This window comes from Trachemys scripta, chromosome 4, assembly GCF_013100865.1.
Source record: "Trachemys scripta elegans isolate TJP31775 chromosome 4, CAS_Tse_1.0, whole genome shotgun sequence".
Taxonomy (NCBI): Eukaryota; Metazoa; Chordata; order Testudines; family Emydidae; genus Trachemys; species Trachemys scripta.
The window spans coordinates 114067989-114094843 of NC_048301.1; the positions used below are offsets into that span (position 1 = coordinate 114067989).

The 26855-nt window shown below is 45.0% G+C and overlaps 1 protein-coding gene across 1 annotated transcript in view; it reads left to right on the plus strand.

The window, feature by feature from the left end:
• The window catches only part of LOC117877394 (NACHT, LRR and PYD domains-containing protein 3-like), a 107358-nt gene that overhangs the window by 16297 nt on the left and 64206 nt on the right, over window positions 1-26855 (plus strand). Inside the window, 3 exon segments of the mRNA XM_034770488.1 lie at window positions 4466-4504; window positions 5310-7032; window positions 16877-16966. Coding sequence (XP_034626379.1) covers window positions 4466-4504; window positions 5310-7032; window positions 16877-16966 — 1852 coding nt within the window.

A 26855-nucleotide genomic window follows, 5' to 3' on the forward strand; every position in this document is an offset into this window, starting at 1 on the left:
AGATTAATAAGACTGTGACTTTTCAGCTTGGAAAAGAGGCAAATAAGGGGGGATATGATAGAGGTCTATAAAATCATGAGTGGCCTAGAGAAAGTAAATAAGGAAGTGTTATTTACTCCTTCTCATAATACAAGAACAAGGGGCACCAAATGAAATTAATAGGTAGCAGATTTAAAACAAACACAAGAAAGTATTTTTTCACGCAGTGCACTGTCAACCTCTGGAACTCCTTGCCAGAGGGTGTTGTGAAGTCTAAAATTATAACGGGGTTCAAAAGAGAGCTATATAGATTCATGGAAGATAGGTTCATCAATGGCTATTAGCCAGGATGGGCAGGAATGGGGTCCCTAGCCTCTGTTTGCGAGAAGCTGTGATTGGGTGACAGGGCATGGATCACTTGATGATAACCTGTCTGTTCATTCCCTTTGGGACACCTGCCATTGGCCACTGTCAGAGGACAGGATACTGGGCTTGATGGACCTTTGGTCTGACCCAGTATGGCCATTCTTATGTTCTTAAAACAGGGGCTAAGGATGAAAATTCTATCACATCCAGAAATAGTATTGTGTTAGCCACACAACATTCCAGTATGATGTGTTGTTAGGAGCACACTAATGGGCCTGATTCTAAACTGCTTTATACTTTGTGTAGCCATTAATCTCTGTGTCAAATGAGCACTCAGTGCATGTCCAATGCTACATTCACTATAAACTGAGTGGAGATTTCTGATTTGGGAGCTTTTTGTAGCCCCTTTGCACTCACTGGGCTCAATCCTCAGCTGTGTGAGAGCAGCACTCAGTGCAGCTAATGGCAGTAAGATGAAGGTGGTTTTACAATAGCCCATTCTGGCAGTGGAGCCATAAGGATCCATTCAGGCAGCTGGCAACACACACACTCTTTCCCCAGCCATGCCCCCAACACAGCTCCTACGCTGGTCTCCACAAGGTGCAGTGGGTACTGCTGGTTACATTGGCCTTCCCTGTCCCTCTCCCCAAGGATGCCCCCACACAGTGGAAATCCCCAGGAGGCTGCTTACGATGGCTATATGGCCCTCCTGCATCATCAAAGAGGCACAAATGGGCCATACCAAGACTGATGCTGTGGGTGCGCTTTGCACAGATATAAATGGCTACACAAGGTGCAGGGCAGTGGAGAATCAGGATCCCTGTTTTCAGGTGTTTATAAATTCTATAAAATATTATTTGGGGATTAAATTCCTCATGCTGTGTGACAGCCCAAAAATAAGTTTTAGGAAGTATCATAATACGTTTACCCTCCTGAGCTGCTTACCTGTGTGTGGGGGGAAAGGTTTATTTTTAAAAAAATCTGTCCTGCTGTATTATATATAAAGAAGGCTTGAGTGTGTAAAGTGTTTTTTGTTCAATGCAAGCTTCTGATAGACAGTTGTGAGACGATATCTTCAAAATATCTGCTCCTTTAATTATAGGGCTGAGAAAGCTTCCACACCACTTTTCTGGGCTCGCAGTGAGACCCCTGTCACAACCGGGGATGGCTAAATGCAGCAGTACTGACATTTTTATGGCTGTTAACCTTTTTTGTTTTGTTCTTTGATGGTTTGCTCTCAACCCTTTCAGATTGTTTGGTGTTATAATAATACACAGCTCCAATATAGGGCTTTTCATTAGCAGATCTCAGTGCTCATCTATCATAAAGAAAGACACGATGGGTATGTCTACATAGAAACGTCAGCCTAGGGTTAGTGGGACTTGAGTCAGCTGACCCATGGCAGGGAACCTTGGGTTTGAGCATCTACATTGCATTTTAACCCTAGGTTAAGGATTGTCTGACCTGCAGCGCACAGACCTGAGTCAAAGTAACCCTATCCCAGAGTGCCTGGTGCCCGCCCGCCCGTCCTCACCCACCCATCCCAGTGTCAACACTCTAGCTCTGCGAATATGTTGAATTGTGGGAAAAATCTAATGCCCACCCTATTTCTTAACTGTGACGGTGCTGTCGATGGGATTGAGCTGCCCATAAGGAGCACACGAGTACATCAACTGCATAATTAGCCCCTTTTTGTGGCTGTCTCAGTAGAATAACGGCAGTTTGTGAAAGCTTTATACTGAACTGCCATCTAATCTGAGAGTTGGGCTCTGCACCTCTAGGCTGAGTCACATTGGCAGGAAAATGCCCATGTGCTCCTGTTCTGTGGATCATTAGGACGTCAGTCTCCAGGGCTGTCAAACTATTACATGAAACTTTGCAATTCTTAATTTTTTAAAATGGGATGTTCAATGAAGCTGTTTTTTAATTTTTTTATTTATTTTTGTCTGTTTGACATAAAAGGACGGTATCAGAGGAAAACACATTCCCACTCCAGGCTGGCTGCTGCCTGCTATGGAGCGTTGCAGTGTTTCCCCAGGACTAGGGGTGCGGTGCAGTCCAGCACCCCCCAAGGATCCCTTATCCCTGCCCCCACCGCACCCTGGGAGGCAGAGATAAAGGATCCCTGGAATCCATTGGGAAGTTTTGGAGCTGGCTCCTACTCATTGCCGTCACAGTGCATACTCCCCACGTATCTCTACACACGCAGCCCCAGGGAGGGCAGTAGGGGCCTGGGAGCAAGGAACAGAGAGTCGTGTGGGACCAAGTGCCTGCCCTGCAGGGAGCAGCAGAGTTCCAGGCTCAGCACGGCCAGAGGAGGGATGACTGAACATCCTGGCAGCTGGGAGCTGTGTCCCTCTCTCAGTTTTGCTCCCTGCTCTGGGCAAGCTCTTCACAGCAGCAAGGAGGAGCTGAAGCCAAAGCCACCACTGTAGGAGTGTGACGGGGTGGACTAAGCTTAGAGGCCCCCTGCTGGAGGCCTCAGTTTCCTGCCACTCTTGTCCCAGGAAAGGAGTAGTAGAGGAGTCCTTCAAGCAGCCTAGAGTGGCTACAGGGTAAGCAGCCAATCAGGGCCCAGGAAGACTATATAAAAAGAAGCTGCAAAGCAAGAGACAGGCAGTTGCTGGCTGGAGCCAGAGGAATGTAGGTGGTTCTCCTGTCTGGCCAAAGGGAACTGCAGCGCCATGGGCAGATCAGTGCCAGCAGGGACTGGGGGAGCGAGAGAGCTCCTGGCTGACTGCTGGGCCTGAACATAGAAGAGACCTGAGCTCAGAGTGAAGCTCTGGTGAAGGCTGGGTCTGCGGGGCAGTGACCTAGGGAACTGAAAGCAGCTTAGTTATAGGGACACAGCAGCATGTGGCTGCTATTCTTAGGGTCCCTGGGCTGGGACTTGGAGTAGTGGGTGAACCTAGGTCCCCCCCCATAGGCCACTAGCAATTTGGACAGCAATAACTCCCAGGAAGGGGATCTTATCTACTTAGTGGCCCAGCTGAGAGCTGGGGCCAGAAGGCCCCAGAGAGGACGTATCCATTGCCACCAGGCAGGAAGCTGTGGGGCTACAGCCTTATACCAAGGCCGGAGCTATTTAAAAACTGAAGATGCACCCGACCAGAAGGGGCACTTGTGATAGTTGGGTGCCATGCTGTTACAAGGAGGCTGTGGGACATGGGGCCCCAGAGGGCCCGAGAGCAAGGGCCAGAGAGCACAGTGGGAACAAGCAACTGCCATGCAGCAAGGAGGAACTGGAGCTGCCATCACTGAAGGAGGCTGTGGGGGAATTTTTGTTTCTGACTCCCACTCACTCCCCTGGCAGTGCATGCAGCCCAGGCACACCTGCACATGCAGCCCCGAGGGGCTGAGGCAAGGGCCAGAGAGTGGAGTAGGGAACAAGCGGCTGTCCTGCAGGGAGGTGGAGCAGCAGGGCTCCTGGCTCAGCATGGCCAGGAGAGGGATGACTCCCAACATCCCAGTGGCTGGGAGCTGCCTCCCGCCTGGCGGCTTTGCCCCTTGGTTCGGGGAAGCTCTGTGCAGCAGCGAGGAGGAGGCAGAGCAGGAGCTGTTGCCCCTGTGAGAGGAGCAGGAACAGGGATCGTGTTTGGCCAGGCAGGAATGGTGCTTCTGGCTGCCTGCAGTGCTGCTCCTCTGCCACCAGGATCTCTGGGATACACCCAGAGGGCTTCCAGGACCCAATCAAGCCAGGGCTATGTGCACACAGGAAAGCAATAGGGCTTGTCTCCTAGGTCCCAGCTTAAAATGGACTCAGACCCTCCAGCCCTGTAGGGTCCTGGGACCCTAGATCTCAGTGCTAGGTTAGCACAATTGGTGCATGGCACAAGAAGGGTTAGACTGAAGTCCAGGCTTGCTTTGTTATGTAGACATACCGTAAGTGGCTACTCTAGTGGTTTAAAAAAAAAGAGAGTATTGCTTCTGATGGCCATTTTGAACAGGTCACTGAACTAGTGTCTCCAAAGAAATTCTCTCTGCCTGCCTCAGCCGTGGGTTTTCTAGGGAGCTCATTACTGCAGAGAACCCTGAATGAATGACTTGTACCAATGTCCTGAACTGCGTGACACTCTGTGATTGTTGTTACACTGACATTCATATGAAATTTCTCTTTCAGCTTTGGGCCCCCAGCAAACACCTGAAACATCAGCAAATGGTATGTGACATTCCAATAAAGAATTGCATTGCCTAATTACCAGTGATTACCAGCATTAGGTTAGATCAGGCAGACATTCGGTTTACTAGTAGAAATAATAAGTAACACCTCAGAGTGCAGTCTCATCAGATCACACAGGTTAAGCAGGGTTGGATGGGAGATGAGGAAATGAATGGGGAGATCTCGAGGAAAGAATCAGGTGCTACAGAACATGGTGCTGGTGAGGAGGTGGAGCTCTTGTCTCAGAGGCAGTACTGACCCAGTGCAGCAGCATGATGCTGGAAGACACTCTCCTGCTAGGGATGCCATTTTCTAAATGAGGCGAAATAACTAGAATCTACATTTGTGGTCACTGAAGGTGCTATTGCACTTTTTTAAACCTCTGGGCCCTGGACCAATTTTAGATTATACTTTAGTTATATTCTTTGCACTTAAATCCCATTGCTGTTTCAGTTATACCTGTCATTCTCCATCACTTCATGCCCTACTTTGTTACAGAGTGCCATTGTGCACTGTTAAACACCAGACAGGTTTTACCATAGAGGTGGTTGCATTTCAGTAACTGATTAAGTGATTCTTGTATTTATTTATATATATAATATATGTGCACATAGAAGGTCTGAGCCTACACATGACTGACTTCAGTGGGATCACTGATGTGAGTAAGGACTGAGACCATAGTTAATTTATGTGGGGACACTTTATGATGAAAGGCGCATTATAAATGTACAGTACCAGTATTATTTTTAAAATAGCTTTATTGTAAGATTACAATAATATTTAATGCTTCTTGTCACTAACTTAGCTTACAGGGTGAAGTACAGAGAACATATAAAAAACAAATACACCACAATAAAAGACATGAACGCTCGTCTTGGTGAGAATGTGAAGCTAAACAGCAGATACACAAAGCTGATCATTGTAAATGAACATCGTCACAAAAAGCAGAGAGAACATGAAATAATGGCCCTGGGACGGAGACATGCAGAAATCCTGACTAAGCACGCTAGTCCTATCACCATAGGTGATTTATTTGAATCTGATGGAAATGGACAATCACCACAAATTGTTGTGCTGCAGGGAGCTGCAGGGATTGGAAAAACACTGACAGCAAAAAAGATCATGTTGGACTGGGCAAATGAAGAACTGTATCAGAGCAGGTTTGATTATGTTTTCTACATAAATTGTAGGGAAATTAACTTTGTCAGCGAGCAGAGAAGTGTTGAAGATTTAATTTTAGAAAATTGTCCTGATCAAAATGCACCAAGGAAAGAGATTCTGATGACTCCAGAGAAACTCCTGTTCATAATTGATGGTTTTGATGAACTGAGATTTTCCTTTAATCAATCAACAAGTAATCAGTGCTCTGATCCCTGTGAGAAGCAGCCAGTGGAAATCATACTGAGCAGTTTATTTAGGAAAAAAGTGCTTCTCAAATCTTACCTAATAATTACTACAAGACCAATTGCCCTGGAGAAACTTGGGCAGTGTTTGAAAGATGAACGTTATGCAGAGATCCTGGGGTTTTCTGAAAATGAGAGAGAAGAATATTTCTACAAGTTCTTTGGGAATGAAGAACAAGCAAGAAAAGCCTTTAACTTTGTAAAAGACAATGAAATGCTCTTCACCATGTGCTTTGTTCCCCTTGTGTGTTGGATCATCTGCACGGTTCTGAAACAACAGATGGAAGCAGGTGAAGATCTTGCACAAACTTCCAGTACAATCACTGGAGTGTACATGCATTATCTTGACAGTTTATTAAAGGGTCACAGCAGCACTTCAAAGCAACAGCTACAAGGTAACTTAAAGGGACTTTGCTCCTTGGCTGCAGACGGAATCTGGAGGAAGAATATACTGTTTGTAGAAGAAGATGTCAAGAAACACGGATTAGATAAACCTGATTCCCTCTTTCTGAATGAGAACATCTTTCAAAAAGGCATTGACTGTGAGTGTGTTTACACCTTCATTCACTTGAGTTTTCAAGAGTTTTTTGCAGCTTTGTTTTATGTGTTGGAGAAAGAAGAAACAGTGGAAAATTCAGAAACTGCTATACAACCTGTGGAAAAATTGTTTGAAAAGTGTGAAAAATCTAGGAATGATTTAATGTTAACAGTACGATTCCTGTTTGGTCTCTTAAATAAAAAGAGAATGGAGGAAATGGAGAAAAAACTTAGCTGCAAAATTGCACCCAAAATTAAAAATAATTTACTAACACAGGTTAAAGAAAAACTCTCTTTGTCATTGTTCAAATATGATAAGTTGCCTTTTGATGAGGACACAACGATTTTGTATTTTGAATATTTTCACTGTTTGTATGAAATTGGAGAAACAGAATTTGTTCAGAGTGCAATGCATCATTTAACCGAACTTAAATTACTTCATCGTATCTTTACCAAAATGGATCAAATTGTTCTTCAATTCTGTATAAAGAATTGCTGTAAACTGGAGTCAGTTTATCTAGACACCTGTACGTTTCTAACTGAAGACTTGAATGAAAATTCCCCAGGACCATGCAAGCGGCCACCTGGGTGAGTGTTATCTGAGCTCTAAAAATGCCTATGTAATTTATTATTTTTTAATCTTTTTTTAAAACATTGATTCCCCCCCTTCCCCACCCCGGGTTTTCATAGCTCAAAAATGGCCAAATGGCCCAGCATAAAAATGACTCCATTTAATGACACACATTTAAGACCTGGGAAGGACCATGCCTCATCCATCCCCCAAACCTTAAAATCATGGAAATAAGAAGTTAAGGGGAAAGACTTGTGCACTCCTTTCTACCTTCAAGTTGCCTAAACATTGTCAGTAATGCTGCAGTGCTCCATTTGGCTTTCACCTCCATCGCCGATAGCTACCAAAAGCAATATGTACCCCAACTTCATCATACTTACACTCCAGTGCAGTGGTCTTGGCTCAGGGCTCAGGGCCTGATGCCCCTAAGTGCGCTCCCTGGGTCACTTCCTACCCTTGTTCCAGTCCTTCCTATGTCATCATGGCTTGGAGTTGGGGTCCCTCCTGTGTTCCCCTCTGATCCGTCCCTGGAGTCACTTCCACTGGCCTCAGCGAAACATCACCCGGCTCCCGGAGCCAATGAGCTTCCAGCGGCTGAACTATGAGGCTCAATCCTGGCGGCGTGGAGCCCTGGCGGCTTCCCTGCAGGAGGCTGCTGCATCTGACTGCTCTCCTCCTCCATCAGCCCAGTTGAGTAACTGAGTTGAGTAACTCTCTTTTAAATGCTCCTTCCATTGGGAGCATACCCAGCAGAGGTGAGGGGCCCAGAGCAGCTCTTTAACTCTTGCCTAACCAGTGCAGTGTTGGTACACCATGTCACAGGGTCACTGCAACGGTTGGAAGAGAACAGCAGACAAGAAATTTCTGTGTCAGTGTCTGAGGAGAAGAGGGGAGAGCGGTAGGAGGGCAGTGTGAGGTGAAGCAAGGGATTTTGTTAATTATTTATTTGATAAATTTACTAACATCCTGTGCAAAGGAAAGTGAGTAGGGTGGAGGGAAGAGGAAGTCAAAGGCGATGAATACTTGTCTGGGATTGCAGGCATGGGATTCAATTATGGTAGAGAAGTAGAGTTTTTTAGGCAGGAAGATGGCAGAACTGAAAGAGAAGTGGAGGAAGTCAGGTTGGTCACAGGATTTCTGCCAGAGACACCCAATTGTGCTAGAGCAGGGGTAGAGGAAGTGGATATTGGGAGTGAGCCAGGAATGCAGGGTGCAGACCTTGTGATGCGGGAGAGGGGCAAAAGAGCCAAGGGTGGAGAATGGATAGAATCAGTGACTGTGTCAATTGAAGGAAGGGAACAGAGGGCTGAGAGAAGAGAAGTAATCTGCATTGTTGGACTCAAAGTACAGATTGACCGGGTGGCAAGACCTTATGGTGTGAGAGATGTGGATGGTGAAAGAGACCGGAGGATGGTCAGAGAGGGGGAACTCAGTAATGGGGAGAGTAGTGTTTGGTGAAATGGGCCTTTTGATTAGTGAAAGAGTTGAACTGGGTTTGCAAATTGAATGAAGAGATGAGATTGAGGAGCTGGGTGGCTAAGGGGTCAGATGGATCAGCAACATAGAAGTTGAAGTTACTGATGATGAGTGTGGGAGATTGTGAGGAGAGGAAGAAAGAGCCAGGAGTCAAAATCAGAGGAAGACTGACAGGGAGGAGCAGGGTGGGTGATAGATGACAGCAATGCAGAGAGGAAAGAACAGCCAGACATGGGGCTCTTCAAAAGAGGAGTGGGAGTAGGAAGGGAGAGGAGGGAGGAATCAGAAGCAGCTTCATGATGTTTCCAGAAAGGCATTTGCTCCCCAGACTGGCAGCTGCTGAGTGAAATTGACATTTTTGACATTCAGTTTCACTTAACAACTGCTGGTGCTCCCAGGGTCTGGGAGTCTGAGGCAGTCCTGCCATGTAGACTGTCCCAGGGTCAGGGACACCAGGACTTTGACTCCTGGGTCAGCCTGAAGTCCGCAACACCAGAGCCATGGATCCTGGGGCAGTCTGCATGGCAGATGTGACCCAGAGCCATGGAGCAGTGAGCCTACAAGTCCCTTGAGACCTGATGCTAGTGAGCACACCAGGGCTGGCAGGCACCCTACTGAGGTGGGTGAGCACACCAGGGCTGGATCCTGGAACACTGGCAGAAGTTTAGTAGAATCTGTAATACATTCGGGGAAATGTTTCAGTCCAGCAAATCAACATTCTTGAATTAAATTAAGTTTCATTAGAAAATTTCTGACGAACTCTACTTTCCAGGGCAGCCCTTGTAAATGGTCATTCCTCTCCATTCAAGCAACAACTCTGAGAAGGTCCATATGGATAAATACCAGCCCAGTGTATGTGCCTGGCTGGCTCTTAGCCCCCTGGAACAGAGCCTTTCCTGCCTTTTGGGAATATATCTGAGGGTGTTAGCCTTCAAAGTTAGCAAAGGAGTAACTAGAAATACTAAATGCTTCCCTTTTAAGCCATTCTGTCAGATCTGTCATTTTGGTGGTGCCGTATCACTGGTGAATAGCCAATGTTGCACCTATATTTAAGGGAGGCGGGAGAATAATGAACTAGGCAACTACAGCTCCATTAATCTGACCTCAATAGTGTTCAAGGTTTTAGAACAAATTTTGAAGGAAAGGATACTTAAACTCATGGCAGTAAACAGAAAGGGAGATGTAATACCACATGGATTTACCAAAAGTAGATTGTGCCAGACAAAACTGATATTTTTTTTGAAAAGATAATTATATTTTAGATAAGGGAAATGAAGTACATCTAATATATTTGGACTCCAGTTTAGCATTTGACATAGTAACACATGAGGAATAATTAATTGCGTTAGAAAAGATGTGGATTAGTATAAGAATTGTAAGGTGGGTAAGGAACTGGCTAAAGAGGAGATGACAATGGTTTATACTGAAAGGTGAACTAGTGGCTGGAGGGAAATTACTATTGGAGTTCCTCAAGGATCAGTCTTGGGACTGATCTTATTTAATATTTTCATTAATGTCCTTGGCACAAAGGCTGCATCTACACTTGTAGTTAAGGGTGTGATTCCCAGCTCATATAGACATACTCACGCTAGCTCAATGAGAAGGGGGGGAGGGATAGCTCAGTGGTTTGAGTATTAGCTTGCTAAACCCAGGGTTGTGAGTTTAATCCTTGAGGGAGCCACTTAGGGATCTGGGGCAAAATCAGTACTTGGTCCTGCTAGACTCCCTGCCTGCCCTTGCCCCGCGCTGCTCCCGGAAGCAGCCGGCACCACGTTCTTGCGGCCCCTGGGGAAGGGGGGCCAGAGAGCTCCATGTGCTGCCCTCGCCTGCAGGCACCACCCCTCGCAGCTCCCATTGGCGGGGAACTGTGGCCAATGGGAGCTTCAGGGTTGGTACCCACAGGTGAGGGCAGCATGTGGCAGAGCCGCCTGCCCCACTCCACCCCCAGGAGCCACTTCTGGACATGCTGGCCACTTCCAGAAGCAGCACGGCGCGGGGCCAGGGCAGGCAGGGAACCTACCTTAGCCCCGATGCATGCAGCTGTCACCCCGGAGCTGCTTGAGGTAAGCGGAGCCTGGCCGGAGTCTGCACCCTGAACCCCTCCTGCACCCTGAATCGCAACCCCCTGCCTTGAGCCCCCTGCAGCACCCCTCCCACACCCAAACCCCCTGCCCCAGCCCTACATTCATGGCCCTGCATACAATTTCCCCACCCAGATGTGTCTCTCAGACCAAACTGTTTGCCTACCCTGGTTTAAATTAATAGTAAAACAAGTTTATTAACAATTTAAACACAGATAGGGTTTTAAGCGAGTTCAAGTATAAGGAATAAAGTTAGAAAATTAGAAATAAAACAAAAATACTTTTCTAAAAGTCTAAAACTTAATCTAGCAAGGTACAATCTTTGACCAAGCAACTTTCTCACCTATATTCAGTTCTCAGAGACATCAACCCTCTCTGGGTCGGAGGACCATCTTTTTCAGTGTCAGACAACTGGGATGAGCATGGTCTAGCCTAGTGGCCAGGGTCAGAGCTGTAGTCAGTCGTCAGAAGCCAAAGCCCACAGTAAAACTAGGAGGCAGAAATTGGGTACCGGAACCAAGGGTCGAGCTAGAGTCCTTAGTCAGGAGCCAGAGCCAAAGGTCAAAACCAGAGGTCAGGAACTGGAGCAGGAAGGTATCAGGCAAGGAGGAATTCAAGGCAGGGGGCAGAACACAGGCAAGTTGGGGGGCAAGGCAAGAGCAGGCACAATGGTGGACATGAGCATTGAGAAGCCAGCAAGCTGCTGCTATCGCTGCTGGCTTAAAAGCTAGCCTGCTGGCCTCTGCAGCCAGTCAGGTTGTGTGGTTAATCAGGCAGCCTGCTGCAGGCCAGCTGTGGTGATGAGGCTGCCCAGAGACTAGCTCTGCTGCAGGCCCTGATTCCTGACACTCCCAACCCTTTGAGTGCACTGTCTAGGGGCCTTGGTACCTAGCTTCTCAGGATAACTGTTGTGGGAGACACGCAGAAGGATCAGGGCATGGATATGGTCTGTGGGATCCCATGAACACTCATCTGGGCCATGCCCATCCCAATCAACTAGATAGTGTAATTTTCCCTGGACCCAACAAGAATCTAGAATCTGCCAAACCACGTTTTCTTCTTGCCCCTGAACTGTTATAGATGGAGGACAGGAATCATGTAATCATTTTGTATAGTCCCCTTGTCCTGGGCCCGTTAGTCAGTACATGGCCACAAGAAGCCATCTTTCTTCTATATGAAAAAGATTGGAGCACCTGCTGGGGATGTGGATGGGTGGATGAAACCCTTCAGAAGGTTCTCCTGCAAATAGAGGTGCAAATACAGCCCAGAGTTTGGGTTCAGAGAGGGCAGATATCTGACTGAATAGGATCTTGGCTTCTGGCTGGAGATCCAAGGCAGGTTTAGGTTGGAAATTAGGAAAAACTTCCTAACATTCAGGGTGGTTCACCACTGGAATAAATTGCCTAGGGAGGTTGTGAAATCTTCATCGTTGGAGCAGGTTAGACAAATACCCGTCAGGGATGGTCTAGATGGTTCTTGGTCCTGCCATGAGTGCAGGGGACTGGACTAGATGACCTATTGAGGTCCCTTACAGTCCTATGATCCTATGATCATTTGAGCAATTGTAAATCTGATGGGGGGGGCAGGATGTCCCCTTCTCCTTGTCAAAAACATCAGCTGAGTCATGGTATTTGTGGGGGATCTTGGCCTCAACGCAGGGCACTGAGGGTCCTGGTGGTCCTGCTGTCTGAGGGTCAGGACATGAATCACAGACTGCAACAGTGTGTTTCTAGGATTCTGGGAGGGAGGATAGCCAGCAATGCCTGGAATTAAAATGTAGTTTCCTGTTCTGCCAGTGAATGTGAGGGTCATGATGGATACCAGGGCATGCCTAGGATAACTGGAGCATGAGGGGCCTGGATTAATCCAAATTGTAGGGTTTCCTGATGCCCGCAGAGAGTGATAACTGTTACTGTCATGGTCTGGCAGGTTACAGGTCCTGAGGAGAGGAGAGACCCATCAATAGCCTTAACCATATCTGGAGGGTCCTTCGATAGGGTGTGAACCACATGGTTCTTAACAAAGTTTACATCCATGAAGTTACCTAGAGGCCCCAACTAAAGCATCTAGGGGATCTCAGAACTTATGAGCAGTCGAGTTAATAGAGGTGTCCGGAGCTGCATTGGAAGCTGACTCGGGGTCTCTGCACTGTGCTGACTATGGCCTGTGGGTGCTTGGAACTGCCTGAGAGGGGACAAGTACAGCTCAGTCTGGGCCCCGCCCCAAGGGCTGGGGACGTGGCATTTCCCAGCCCTGATTCCATCCAAATATTTGCTGAACACAGCAAGGCAAGATGGTCGGGTCCCCCACAACATAGGCACAAGCCTGAAACCCGGCATCGGTGCTTCTCCGAGTCACAGAGGTGCAGGGAAATCTGGTGGTCTTGCATGAGCTCTGATGCTGGGGAAGACCTGTGTGCCTGGGGTGTTGGCGGCCTGATGTGTGGTGGCTTCCAGAAAAATTGAGCCACCCTGATTGAATTGGCCTTGTCAACACTGGTTCGCCACTTGTGAAGTAACTCCCTGCTCTCCATGTGTCTGTATATAATGCCTGCATCTGTAGCTTTCACTCTATGCATCCGAAGAAGTGAGGTTTTTACTCACGAAAGCTTATGCCCAAATAAATCTGTTAGTCTTTAAGGTGCCACCAGACTCTTTGTTGTTGTTAACATCAGTTGGGGAGGAGGTAGAGAAGAGGTGGGGAAGGGGAGGGGACTTTGGGGAAGGGGTGGGATGGGGGTGGGATGGTACAGGGGTGGCATGAAGCGGGGCCAGAGGTGGGGTGGGGCAAGCATCCACCAGGCAGAGGGGAAGTTGGCGAATATATTTCTGACACTCAGCCAGTAAGAACCCTCCCCTCCTGCATCTGTCCAGTGATGGATGCCAAAAATGGCTTTCTGCTTCTGCTTGTAGCTCCTAAATTTCCTTTTTACAAGAGGCTGTTCTTCCCTTCCTGGGGGCTTCCCATCCCCTTGCTAATTTCTATGCAAATAGGGCTTCCATTTTTTCTGATGCTACCATGCTTAATTTAAACAGGAGCCAGGTAGAGAGCTGTGACATTGCTGCTTGTCGGGGCAGACTGTAAAGCCCAATATCAATAGGTGTCCATAACTCGTTATGTAGCGTTAATAAGCACATTCTACAATTATATTAATCACCAATGTCATTAGCATTCAGAAAACACCTCACTCTATACACCAGGAGCGGCCAAACTTACTGACCCTCCGAGCTGCATACAATAATCTTCAGAAGTTCAAGAGCCACAAGACACGCAAAACCTGCCTCGCAGGATGGCACCTGCTGAGGCGCTGGGGTTCTGCCCTGATGCCCCCCATGGAGCTAATGCCCTTAGACCCCCCCTCCCTCCCTGCAGGGTAGAAGCCCCTAGTCCCACCACCCCACTGCAGGTGTCACAGCTCCTATTAAACTGTTTTTAAAGACACATTAGATTTTGGTCACTACAGAGCAGAATTAAGATTGTTTTGGTGCCCTAATGGTGCATCCATACTGATGGCTGGTATTAAATTTCTTAAAGGACCTATTTTAAAGAGAATTTTAATTAATAAACTAATTAACTAATTTGCTTGTAGTTTCTTGTGAAACTCATTCTGTATTCAAAGAGTAAGTGCTGTAATGTTGGGGAGGCTGCACTATATTTTTCATATATAACAAAGTGGTCGAATCTGTGCTTTAAATGCAAATCTCAATTCTACTTTAACTATGGAACCATAAAAACTTAAACCATCTATAAATGGTCATAGGACTTTTGTTAAACAGACAGAGAGTTATGTTTGGTTTATTATAGATAACCTAAACAGTGTCTGAGTGAGCATTACTGGTCTTAATTAAATTCTATGAAACTGAAGAAAGTATTTATTTCAGGTACCTAAAATACACTAGATAAGAAATTATTTATTTAACATGGCAATTTTTTAATAAAAACATAAACTTACTTCAAGGAGTGGTCTTTAGACAGGCAAATTAATGAATATAACAATTTTCACTTTCAAATTAAATCCATTAATTTTTTAAGTTTAATCTTGCCAAAGCATACGATGTTTTCGCTACAGAAATGCGTAGTCTAACCAGTTTGGTGTTTAACTAGTAGTACCTTAAGTTACAATATCATTTTAATATCCCATTTAAATTATTTTAGGAATAATTTTAATTTTAATCCTTTTGCAATGCTTTGGCAAAAAAGAATCAGTTTATGCTTGAGGCTCATGACATTCTTTCGTAGACTGGTGTTGGTTTGCTTGTTTTTGCTCATTTCTTTGTTGCTGCTTGCCTGCGAATGTGTTAGCTCAAAGGTATGAAATGCAGGGATGTGGTTGTCAGAGCTGAAGTAGAGAGATGGGAGCTGAGACAGATAGTGGGTGAAATCCTGGCTTCAATGAAGTCAATAACAAAACTCCTATTGACTTCAGTGGGGCCAGAATTTCAACCAGAGTGTCTCCCTTCGGTTTACAGAGTTATACAGAAAAGACTGGTACCTGCTGACAGTAGGGGGAACAATTTAAAGGTTCAGCTTCCCCCTACAGTTTGAGTCATGCCCCTCCCAGGCACACCCTCCCCTCTTACCCTCAGTAGCCCCTCCCTGTAGCTCCCAGCTGTTTGCTCCTCCCTCTCCATGTGACCACAGTTTGCAGCTCACCAGATCCAGGAGCTTCTGCACAGGATGGGAACCCAGCTGGCAGAAACTCTGGCAGAAATCTGGGGGGGCATGTAATCCATGTGCCCCTCCCCCCTCTGGAGTTATAGATATTAAGGCCAGAAGGGACCATTAGCTCCTCTAGTCTGTCCTCATAAATAACATAAGCTGTAGAATTTCACTTACCCCTATATTGAGTCTAATAGGTTGTATTTGACTAAAACATTTCTTCCAGAAAGGAACCCAGTCTGGATTTGAAGCCATCAAGAAATGGAGAATCTACCACTTCCCTTGGTATTTTGTTCCAATGGTTAACCACCCTCGCTGTTTTTTTTTTTTAAAGTGTGCTTTATGTCTAATTTGAATTTGTCTGGCCTTAACTTCAAGCCATTGGGTCTTGTTATGCCTTTCTTCACTAGATTAAAGAGCCTATTAGTACCTGCTATTTCCTCTCCATGTAGGTACTTGGACACCGTAAGAAGTCACATCTTGATCTTACTTTCGCTAACCTAAAAAAAAATTGAGCTCCTTCAGTCACTCACTGGCATTTTCTCCAGCCCTCAAATCATTTTTAAGGCTCCTTTCTAGTGTTTCAACAACCTTTTAAAAATGTTGACATCAGAACTGGACACAGCATTGCAGTATCAGTCTCACCAATTTGCATTCGTAAAAACACCACTGAGGAAGGCTGAAGAGTGGTGGATTGACATTTTTGATTCTTGTTGTCTTTGTCGGTTGCTCCATATTATGTGGCAGGACAAGCTCAGCACTGATTTGGTTTCAGCAGCTTTCTTGGCATCAACACATTATTAGGATGGAAGATTCATGAATTACAAAACACATTTACCCATGAATGCTACTAGATGGTCGGTGGTCACATGGTTGCCAAAAGCTTTGGTGACATAATGAGAATGCCAGTAATGTACATAGATTGAGAATCCAGCCAGACCATCGTAAGGTCCCAGGTAGAGATTGATCTGGGTGGTGCTCGATCTGCAAGGAGGCTACATCTGTTCAGGATTTGGCATGATGGTGATAATCCAGCACTATTTGTTATACAGATGCTGCCTTAAAATTAACTTGCCCTGTTATGCTTTTTGGTGTCAAGATCTAATAAGCCACCATTTCTGGTTAGTTATGGGGATGTAATTTCAGAAAGTGTAACACCAATTACACATTGATGAGTGATAGTTGTCATACTTTAAATTGTAAGCAAATACTCATCTTTTTGGTTTTTACTTCAGTGGGTAAATGAAAGTCAACTCTCTTGGTCAGTGAAACACAATCATTCCTATTGTATCTCCAGAACTGATTTGAAAAATGACTGACCAACACAAAAGCAAAGAACCGCTGGAGACATTCCCATGGGTGTGAGTTCTTAGAACTACATGTGAATGCTCAGAGAACCACAAGTTCAAAAAATGAATAGCAGAATCTATTCTATTTGACTCTGTGTATTTAAAGTACATCTTAATGTACTTGGTATATTTCTGGTTTGGAGGATTTAGGTATCAATGTAATGCATTGAAATGGCAGAATATCTCATTCATAGTGCATGATCATGCCATATAAGAGCCTGTTTTACTGTTCAAGAAATAGATTTAAAATTTGTGTCCAGAGAACAACATAGAAAATGTCTATTCTCTCTTTTCAGGGCAGAACATCAGCATGAGCTGCATCATTCGCCTATTTACCTGCTCTGTGAAGCACTGGAGGATCCAAACTGTAAATTAAAGAAACTAAAGTAAGAAATTGTTCCTTCCTTTTTTAAATCCCCTCTTTACTACTGTTATCCCAGTATTATCACCATTTCTGCTCAGGAATTTGTTTAACTGTCCAGTCAATGGGGCAGATACTCAGCTGACATAAACTGTCATAGCTCCATTGACATCTAGTTGCACCAGCTGAGTATTTGCTGGAATACATGTGGGTTTGGCTTATATGGCAGCCTAGTGGTTCAATGACATTTATCCCAGGTCTCATAGCAACAGGTGAGCAGGAGAGACAGAGCTAAGCAGTGTGGCTGTGGGTGGCTTAAGGTCAGGAAAGACTCAGGAGGTTGGAGAGAAGATTTTAGGTATTTTAATCTTAGATATTTCTAAGGTGCCTGTCACCCTGGTATCTAAACCCTGTGCATGTCTATTTGTTTATCATTCATGTATCATCGTTTGATCTCATTTCTCCCTGATTCAAAGGTGGGGTTTGGGGGAGAGGAGTGGGTGGTTTTTCTCTCTCTCTCTGTCCCGCTGTGATGGTTCTTGTGGCACCCAGGATTAAGAGTCACTTCATTACCCCCTGAGTCACTGAAGTCCTCAAATCATGGTTTAAAGACTTCAAGTTACAGAGAATCCACCTTTTACACAAGTTTAAACCTGCAAGTGAGAAGATAAATTATTTATTGGACAAAGGAAGGTCCTGGATGATTGGAAAAAGGCAAATATACTGCCCATATTTTAAAAAAGAGAAGAAAGAGAACCCAGGAAACTACAGATCAGTCAGCCTCACTTCAGTCCCCAGCAAAATCATAGAGCAGGTCCTCAAGGAATCCATTTTGAAGCACTTGGAGGAGAGGAAGGTGATCAGGAACAGTCAACATGGATTCACCAAGGGCAAGTCATACCTGACCAACCTGATTGCCTTCTATGATGAGATAACTGGCTCTGTGGGTATGGGGAAAGTGGTGGATGTGATATATCTTGACTTTAGCAAAGCTTTTGATACGGTCTCCCACAGTATTCTTGCCAGCAAGTTAAAGTATGGATTGGATGAACGGACTATAAGGTGGATAGAAAGCTGGCTAGATTGTCAGGCTCAGTGGGTAGCGATCAACGGCTCAATGTCTGATTGGCATCTGGTATGAAGCAGAGTGCTGGTTTTGTTCAACATCTTTATTAATGATCTGGATGATGGGATTAATTGCACCCTCAGCCAGTTCACAGATGATACTAAACTGGGCAGAGAGGTAGATACGCTGGAGGGTTGGGATAGGATCCAGAGTGACCCAGGCAAATTGGAGGATTGGGCCAAAAGAAATCTAATGAGGTTCAATAAGGACAACTGCAGAGTCCTGCACTTAGGAAGGAAGAATCCCATGCACCGCTACAGGCTGGGGGCAAACTTGCTAAGTAGCAGTTCTGCAGAAAAGGACCTGGGGATTACAGTGGACAAGAAACTGGATATGAGTCAGTGGTGTGCCCTTGTTAACAAGAAGGCCAATGCCATATTGGGTTGTATTAGTAGGAGCATTGCCAACAGACCGAGGGAAGTGATTATTCCCTTCTATTCGGCACTGGTGAGCCCACACCTGGAATATTGTGTCCAGTTTCGGTCCCCCAACTACAGAAGGGATGTGGACAAATTGGAGAGAGTCCGCAGTGGGCAACGGAAATTATTAGGGGGCTGGGACACATGACTTACATGGAGAGGCTGAGGTAACTGGGGTTATTTAGTCTGCAGAAGAGAAGAGTGAGGGGGGATTTGATAGCAGCTTTAAACTACATGAAGCGGGGTTCCAAAGACGATGGAGCTAGGCTGTTCTCAGTGGTGGCAGATGACAGAACAAGGAGCAATGGTCTCAAGTTGCAGTGGGGGAGGTCTAGGTTGAATATTAGGAAACACTATTTCACTAGGAGGGTGGTGAACCACTGGAATGGGTTACCTAGGGAGGTGGTGGAATCTCCATTCTTAGAGGTTTTTAAGGCCTGGCTTGACAAAGCCTTAGCTGGTATGATTTAGTTGGTGTTGGCCCTGCTTTGAGCAGGGGATTGGACTAGATGACCTCCCGAGATATCTTCCAACCCTAATATTTTATGATACTATGATTCTACCCTTTTCAAAAACAAAGTTTGATAAGCTCAGACAAGAAATTAAAAATGGCCAACCTGACAACATGAAAAAATAATTCTAGGTGGCTCATCAGGGGAAAAATCCCAGGTGCCCCCACTGTAGAACCATATTGGTACAAAATATATTGTAACATCACAGGTATTGGAAAGAATGAGGCGAGATCACGTTATATATAATCCAAAATGTATGAGAGCCCTAACACAGCAGTGCCTGCTTCCCCTGGAACTGGCAATGGGCAGAACCACCAACCATAAGAACACTTTGTTTCAATTTCCCATTCCCTCAGCCTCTCTCTCTTGCCACAACCCTCTGCAGTTCAGCCACTGGGGGAGAGGAAGCCCATTACAATTTAATGAATAATAATACAGATGAAATTGCTGCACATGGTGGGATTGTATACAAGGGATGCTGTCCTAATACCACACACTATGAAATGCCAGAAATGCCAAGCATAACCCACAGCTGTAAGTGTCAATGTGGGGCTATTTTATGAATTTGCCATGGACCCAATTAGATTTTAAAACTGAAATCTAACAAACTATATTAGCCAATTCGATAAGTGTTGTAGCCAATGAATTTAATTAGGAGAACCTCCTTTGTTGAGTCCGGGAGTGTTAGCAGACTAATTTTATTGCTAGGTTCTTTTCAGGTCAGCTTTTACACTGGAGAGTATTTCTCAGAAGAAGATACTTGGGGCTCTTAACTGACCAACAGATTATTAATTCCCCCAGAACCACATATGTATATACGCAATAGTTCATCATTCAAGTGTTCATAGAACAAATGTTCTGGGCGTGTAAGTACATATTCAGTCTTGCAAGTGAGTAACATAGACCAGTGTTGGGGTTCAGCCGCTATACCAAGGAACAACACAAATCTCCAAAAAGTCCTTATTACATCTATTTATAATCATTAGTTATCAATTCTTTACTATCACTCACAAATTTGTCCCACATTAAGCAATTGCAATAATTCTCCAAGGAAAAAACATACAATTTTCGTAAGACACTTTTACAAATATTACTCCTGAGGGAATTCTGCAAGTCTGCGCCTGCAGAAAACGGGTCCCCCACAGAATGCCTATGCTTCCCTGCAGAAAATGGCAGGGAAGCCCAGGGAAGACATGCGGGAGTGGGGGAATGACCATGAGCGCAGTTTGGGGGAGACCTGCCACTGCCCCCTCCTCCCCTCATTTCTGTGAGCAAGGAGCTGCCCAGGAGGCTGTGTCTTGGCTCTGTTGACTCTGCAGCTGAACACCGCCTCCTGGGTCCTAGTGCCAGTTACGCTCCCCTTCTGTGTGTTGTGAGCTTTCTTGTTGTCTGTGGAACAGTGAGTGTCTGTAGTGGGGCTGGGTAATGGGAGGTGAGGGAAATGGGGGGGAAGGGGTTAGGGGTTGGGGGAAGAGGCAGTGGGAAATGATGGGGGTTGAATTGGGCAGGGGAATGTGGGATTGAGAGGAGGGGGATGGGACAGTGGGGGAGGGAGTGAGATGGGGAAGAAAACGGTGTAGGGGAATCACGGGGAGAAGCGGGAACTTGGCAGCAGCTGAGGCTCCCCCATTAAGCAGGCCCATCGAACCCTCACCAGCCCTACTCCCCTACACCTGGACTCCTCCAATGAGCCCCACACACCCAGATCCCCACCCCACTCATCCCCAACCAGCTGCACCTGGACCCCTATACATCAAGCCTTACTCCCCAGCACCCAGACCCCACCACACACCTAGACCCCCCCCCACCAAGCCCCATCTCCTCACACCCAGACACCCCCAGCTGAGCCCCAAACACCTTCACCTGGATCCCTTGCAGAGTCCCATTGCCCTGAACCTGGAACCCCCCCCGCCACAACGAGCCACTGTGCATACAGAACTCCCACTGAGCTGCCCGCACCCAGATTGCCCCACACAGAAACCTCTCACCCCACACCTGGATCCCGTCCACATTCAGATCCTGCTGGGCTGAGCCTGCCCACCCACACCTGGTGCACCTGGTGCTGAGGGGCAGGGCCTTGGGGTGTTTCTGGGTTAGGCCTGGCCCTTGCACTGTGTCAGGGTCAGGTGCAGCCTCACTGTCGAATCCCTGACCTGAGGCAGGTGGGAGCTTCAGGGTGATCTCCCATTTCAATTCAGCCAGTGCCTGTGCTCCTCACTGCCATGGCAGAGCCGCATTTCTTTATTGACAGACAAAATTTTGCAGACTTTTAAAATATTGTGTGCAGAATTTTTAATTTTTTGGTGCAGAATTCTGTCAGGAGTAGAATATGGTGCCTGCTAGTTGAAGTGTTTGGTATGAAAGAGACAAGTTTAAGATATCAAAAACAATTGCATAAAGCTGTATTTTGAGGTTGTATTTGGCCAATATACTGAGGATTAAAAAGGAGAAACATGCATATAGCCTTATTTAGTAAAAATCCATAACATGGTTACTTGAGATCTTATTAACAAGAGGGTACATGCAACAAGATAAAGTTCAGTTTCATATATATACACATAAAGATCACAAAGAGAAATACAATCTCTGAAAATAATTCTCACTGCTTCTTCCTCAGTCCTGGTAACCCTAGGACAGGGAGAGTTGGTCTGTGGGGCTGGTCAAGTGTCCAGTAGTGCTTCTCAGTACTGCAGCTTCTTCAATGTGTTCAGCAACTCTGGGGTCCCACACAGTGACCTCAGTCTTATATACCCAGATTGCAGGGCTCATTGGCCAGGGCTACTCTCTGATTTTCTATTGGACACTTGCCCCGTCAGTGCACAGAGATAATGACAAGTGTGGATCTCCAGTAGGTGGTATTGATGTACAACGCATCTCTCAGATGCTTTTCTTTGTCAGAGGGATCTTATATTTCATTCATTTCACAGATTGTATTTCATTATTAGTCCAGGTTTCAGAGTAGTAGCTGTGTTAGTCTGTATCCGCAAAAAGAATAGGAGTACTTGTGGCACCTTAGAGACTAACAAATTTATTGTAACATAAGCTTTCGTGGGCTACAGCTCACTTCATCGGATGCATGTAGTGGAAAATACAGAAGGAAGATATATATATATATATATATATACATACATATACATATACACACACACACATACGTACACACACACAGGGAACATGAAACAATGGGTGTTACCATACACATTATAAGGAGAGTGATCAGTTAAGGTGAGCTGTTGTCAGCAGGAGAGAAAAATAACTGTTTGTAGTGGTAATGAAAATGGCCCATTTCCAGCACTTGACAAGGAGATATAAGGAACTGTAGGAGGGGGAAGGATAAGCATGGGGAAATGGTTTTACTTTGTGTAATGGCCCATCCACTCCCAGTCTTTATTCAAACCTAATTTAATGGTGTCCAATTTGCAAATTAATTCCAATTCAGCACTCTCTCGTTGGAGTTTGTTTTTGAAGATTTTTTGTTGTAATATTGCCTCTTTTAGGTCTGTAATCGAGTGGCCAGGGAGGTTGAAGTGTTCTCCAACTGGTTTTTGAATGTTATAATTCTTGACATCTGATTTGTGTCCATTTATTCTTTTGTGTAGAGACTGTCCGGTTTGGCCAATGTACATGGCAGAGGGGCATTGCTGGCACATGATGGCATATATCACATTGGTGGATGTGCAGGTGAACGAGCCTCTGTTAGTGTGGCTGATGTGATTAGGTCCTATGATAGTATCTCCTGAATAGATATGTGGACAGAGTTGGCAACGGGCTTTGTTGCAAGGATAGGTTCCTGGGTTAGTGTTTTTGTTGTGTGGTGTGTGGTTGCTGCTGAGTATTTGCTTCAGGTTTGGGGGCTGTCTGTAAGCGACGACAGGTCTGTCTCCCAAGATCTGTGAGAGTGAGGGATCATCTTTCAGGATAGGTTGTAGATCCTTGATGATGCGCTGGAGAGGTTTTAGTTGGGGGCTGAAGGTGATGGCTAGTGGTGTTCTGTTACTTTCTTTGTTGGGCCTGTCCTCTGGTAGGTGACTTCTGGGTACTCTTCTGGCTCTGTCAATCTGTTTCTTCACTTCAGCAGGTGGGTATTGTAGTTGTAAGAATGCTTGATAGAGATCTTGTAGGTGTTTGTCTCTGTCTGAGGGGCTGGAGCAAATGCAGTTGTATGATAGAGTTTGGCTGTAGACAATGGATCGAGTGGTATGGTCTAGATGAAAGCTGGAGGCATGTAGGTAAGTATAGCGGTCAGTAGAACCTAATCACATCAGCCACACTATCAGAGGCTCGTTCACCTGGACATCTAACAATGTGATATATGCCATCAAGTGCCAGCAATGTCCCTCTGCCATGTACATTGACCAAACCGGACAGCCGCTACGTAAAAGAATAAATGGACACAAATCAGACATCAAGAATTATAACATTCAAAAACCAGTTGGAGAATACTTCAACCTCCCTGGCCACTCGATTACAGACCTAAAAGTCGCGATATTACAACAAAAAAACTTCAAAAACAGACTCCAATGAGAGACTGCTGAATTGGAATTAATTTGCAAATTGGACACCATTAAATTAGGTTTGAATAAAGACTGGGAGTGGATGGGCCATTACACAATGTAAAACTATTTCTCCATGCTTATCTTTCCCCCTCCTACTGTTCCTTATATCTCCTTGTCAAGTGCTGGAAATGGGCCATTTTCATTACCACTACAAACAGTTATTTTTCTCTCCTGCTGACAACAGCTCACCTTAACTGATCACTCTCCTTATAATGTGTATGGTAACACCCATTGTTTCATGTTCCCTGTGTGTGTGTACGTATGTGTGTGTGTGTATATGTATATGTATGTATATATATATATATATATATATCTTCCTTCTGTATTTTCCACTACATGCATCTGATGAAGTGAGCTGTAGCCCATGAAAGCTTATGCTACAATAAATTTGTTAGTCTCTAAGTTGCCACAAGTACTCCTATTATTAGTCAAGACTCCCAACTGAAATTTCCCCCTTTAAGGAATTTCTCGATAGGTGTTTATCTCTTTCAATATTCCTTTCTTCTTCATTTCTACCACTTCTTTAGTACAATAATAATTTAGAAAGAAAACAACATTCTGTGGTTTATCTAATACCTTTCATTTCACGTCTTTTAGGACATATAGTAGAACATGAGGCTTGACATGGCAGGAACAAGACAGATTATTTATGTACAGAGAGATGGACGTATCTGATTCCTAGGGTACATAAATGTCAAGCTTCTAATTCAGGGTGAGTGTCATATTGAAGGAACAAAACAAATTGTCTATGGTATGTTTAATTTATATGGGAGAGAAATGTGCATCTTATAATGCAGGATGAAAATATGTGAATTGGACTTTTGGGGAATCAAGAGATTTGACCCACATATACATTCTTCTGTTTTCTGGCTTCACAGCAGGTTATTTGTAGTTAATTTCTCTCCAATAGATTCTTGACCATCTCTTGATCTTGATTCACTCGCAGTCTATAATGGACCACTTTCCATTATGGGAAAGCCGGGTGTTACTCTGTAATGGAACTTCACCCTTTTTAAAAAATGCTCTTATATGGATTCTAAGACTTTAAATGCAGCTGTCTCTCCCATTTCTAACTGTATTGTATTAAAATGGTTTGCCTAGATATGGTTTGATTTCTGTTTGTAGACTTCCACAGCTATCTCCTTTATTATTTTCCCTACCTGCTCCAGCTTTCCCCTTCATTTAAATCCAAAAATAAAATACCAAAATATATAAATCTGTCCCCAAATGACTGTACTTTCCTGAGCGCTACACCCTGTACTCTCCCAATAACACTTGGACCGAAAGAAACAACCCAGACATGCGTCTGACAAAGTGGATATTCACCCATGAAAGCTTATGCTCCAATACATCTGTTAGTCTTAAAGGTGTCACAGGACTCTTTGTTGCTTTTAACCCAAGAGAAGTACATTTGCCATATATGGGACCTCAACCCTCACTCTGAGGGATAAATTACCATCTGATCATTTGAGTTATGGGGGGAGCCCCCAGAGGGCCCCTCTGATTCCCTTTCTCTTTTCTCCAATTTCCTCCATCTCTGAGACTCCCTCTGTGCACTCCTCCTTCATATCCTTTATTTTCTCTACTTTTTAACAAAGAATACAGCTGCCACAGAGTTTTGCCCACTTCTATTACACCAATTTTTAGACAATTTGGTTTACAGTGTTGAGATAGTTACTGTTCATCTGCTTGTTTGGGATAACTCCCAATAAATCCCTTCTGGTTAATCTTTAAGATTACTCCTCATGTGTCTGGGCTCTCATGTTCTGTTTCACTTCTGCCATTGCCAGTATGTTTTCTGTGCCTTTCATCTCTAGTGTCTTTCATCTCTTCTTTTCTTATTCTCTTTTTCTTGGGTTTCACCATTTGTTAGGATTTTTCAGTTATTGGTCCTTTTGGTCAGGTGTCAGCTAGGTTACCTGAGCTTCTTAACCCTTTACAGGTAAAAGGATTTTGTGCCTCTGACCAGGAGGGATTTTATAGTACTGTATACAGAAAGGTGGTTACCCTTCCCTTTATATTTATGACAGGCTCCTAGTCAGTTTCTGCTGCTAGTTTAATGCCATTGTCTTAATTCTCCATGAAATTCCTGGGAGGAGCCAGTCATGGGCCCAGAGAGACTTTCAGACAGGAGGAACAAACACAGAAGCAGCCTCAGCCGAGAGCAATGGACAGTGATGTCATCAGACTGCCTACTGTCTTGACATTTTCCTGCTGTGCTGATTGGCTATTACCAACAATTATGCCATTCATTCTGCTTTGTGTTCTGTCCCTGTCCCCTCCATTTCTCTGTTTTGTCTAATTACATTGTAAACTACTCGGGGGAGTGACTTGGTAGGAAAACTCTGTACAGTGCCTACCACAAAGGAGACCTGTTCTTGGTTTCCCATCAGGCACTACTGTGGGGGTGGGCAAACTATGGCCCATGGGCCACATCCAACCCTCCAGCCAGTTTAATCCAGTCCTTGAGATCCCGCTGGGGAGCAGGGTCTGGGGCTTGCCCTGCTCCCGCCCTCTAGCCAGGGAGCAGGGTCAGAGGCCACTCCACATGTGCCGAGGCTCCCAGAAGCAGCAACGTGTATCCCCTCTGGCTTCTATGTTTAGGGGCAGCCAGGTGCCTCCACGTACTGCCCCTGCCCCAACCGCCACCTCCGCAGCTCCCGTTGGCTGAGAACTGTGACTAAGTACTGACCAGTGCTCAATAGTTGGATGGGTTAGATTTTCCTCCTCAAAAACACATGGTGAAAATAGTTGTTAGTAGGTGTTCTAAGTGCTCTTACTCTCCTTCACCAGCCAACAAGATTAAGGATCAGAGTCATAAGTGGAGTCTTAGATTTCCTCTATTGTTTCTAGGATTCCTCTTTTATGCCTGATGGCCACAGAGCTGAACAGGTAATATCAAAAAGCATCTTCTTGTCTACATATTATCATAAAAATAGCAGAGATTGTGACACACTGACATCACCATATCCTTCATAGAAATATTATTGGGACATGAATATGGCATAACTACGATATGCTTTATGCAAGATAACTCATGCGATATATCACTGTTCATGCTCTCTGTATGTGTGTATATATATCTCCTCAATATATGTTCCATTCTATATGCATCCGAAGAAGTGGGCTGTAGTCCACGAAAGCTTATGCTCTAATAAATTTGTTAGTCTCTAAGGTGCCACAAGGACTCCTGTTCTTTTTGCGGATACAGACTAACACGGCTGCTACTCTGAAACCTATCATTGGAAAGGTTATGATTTACTGAATATGGTTATCTTATTTGTATGCATGTATCATCTTT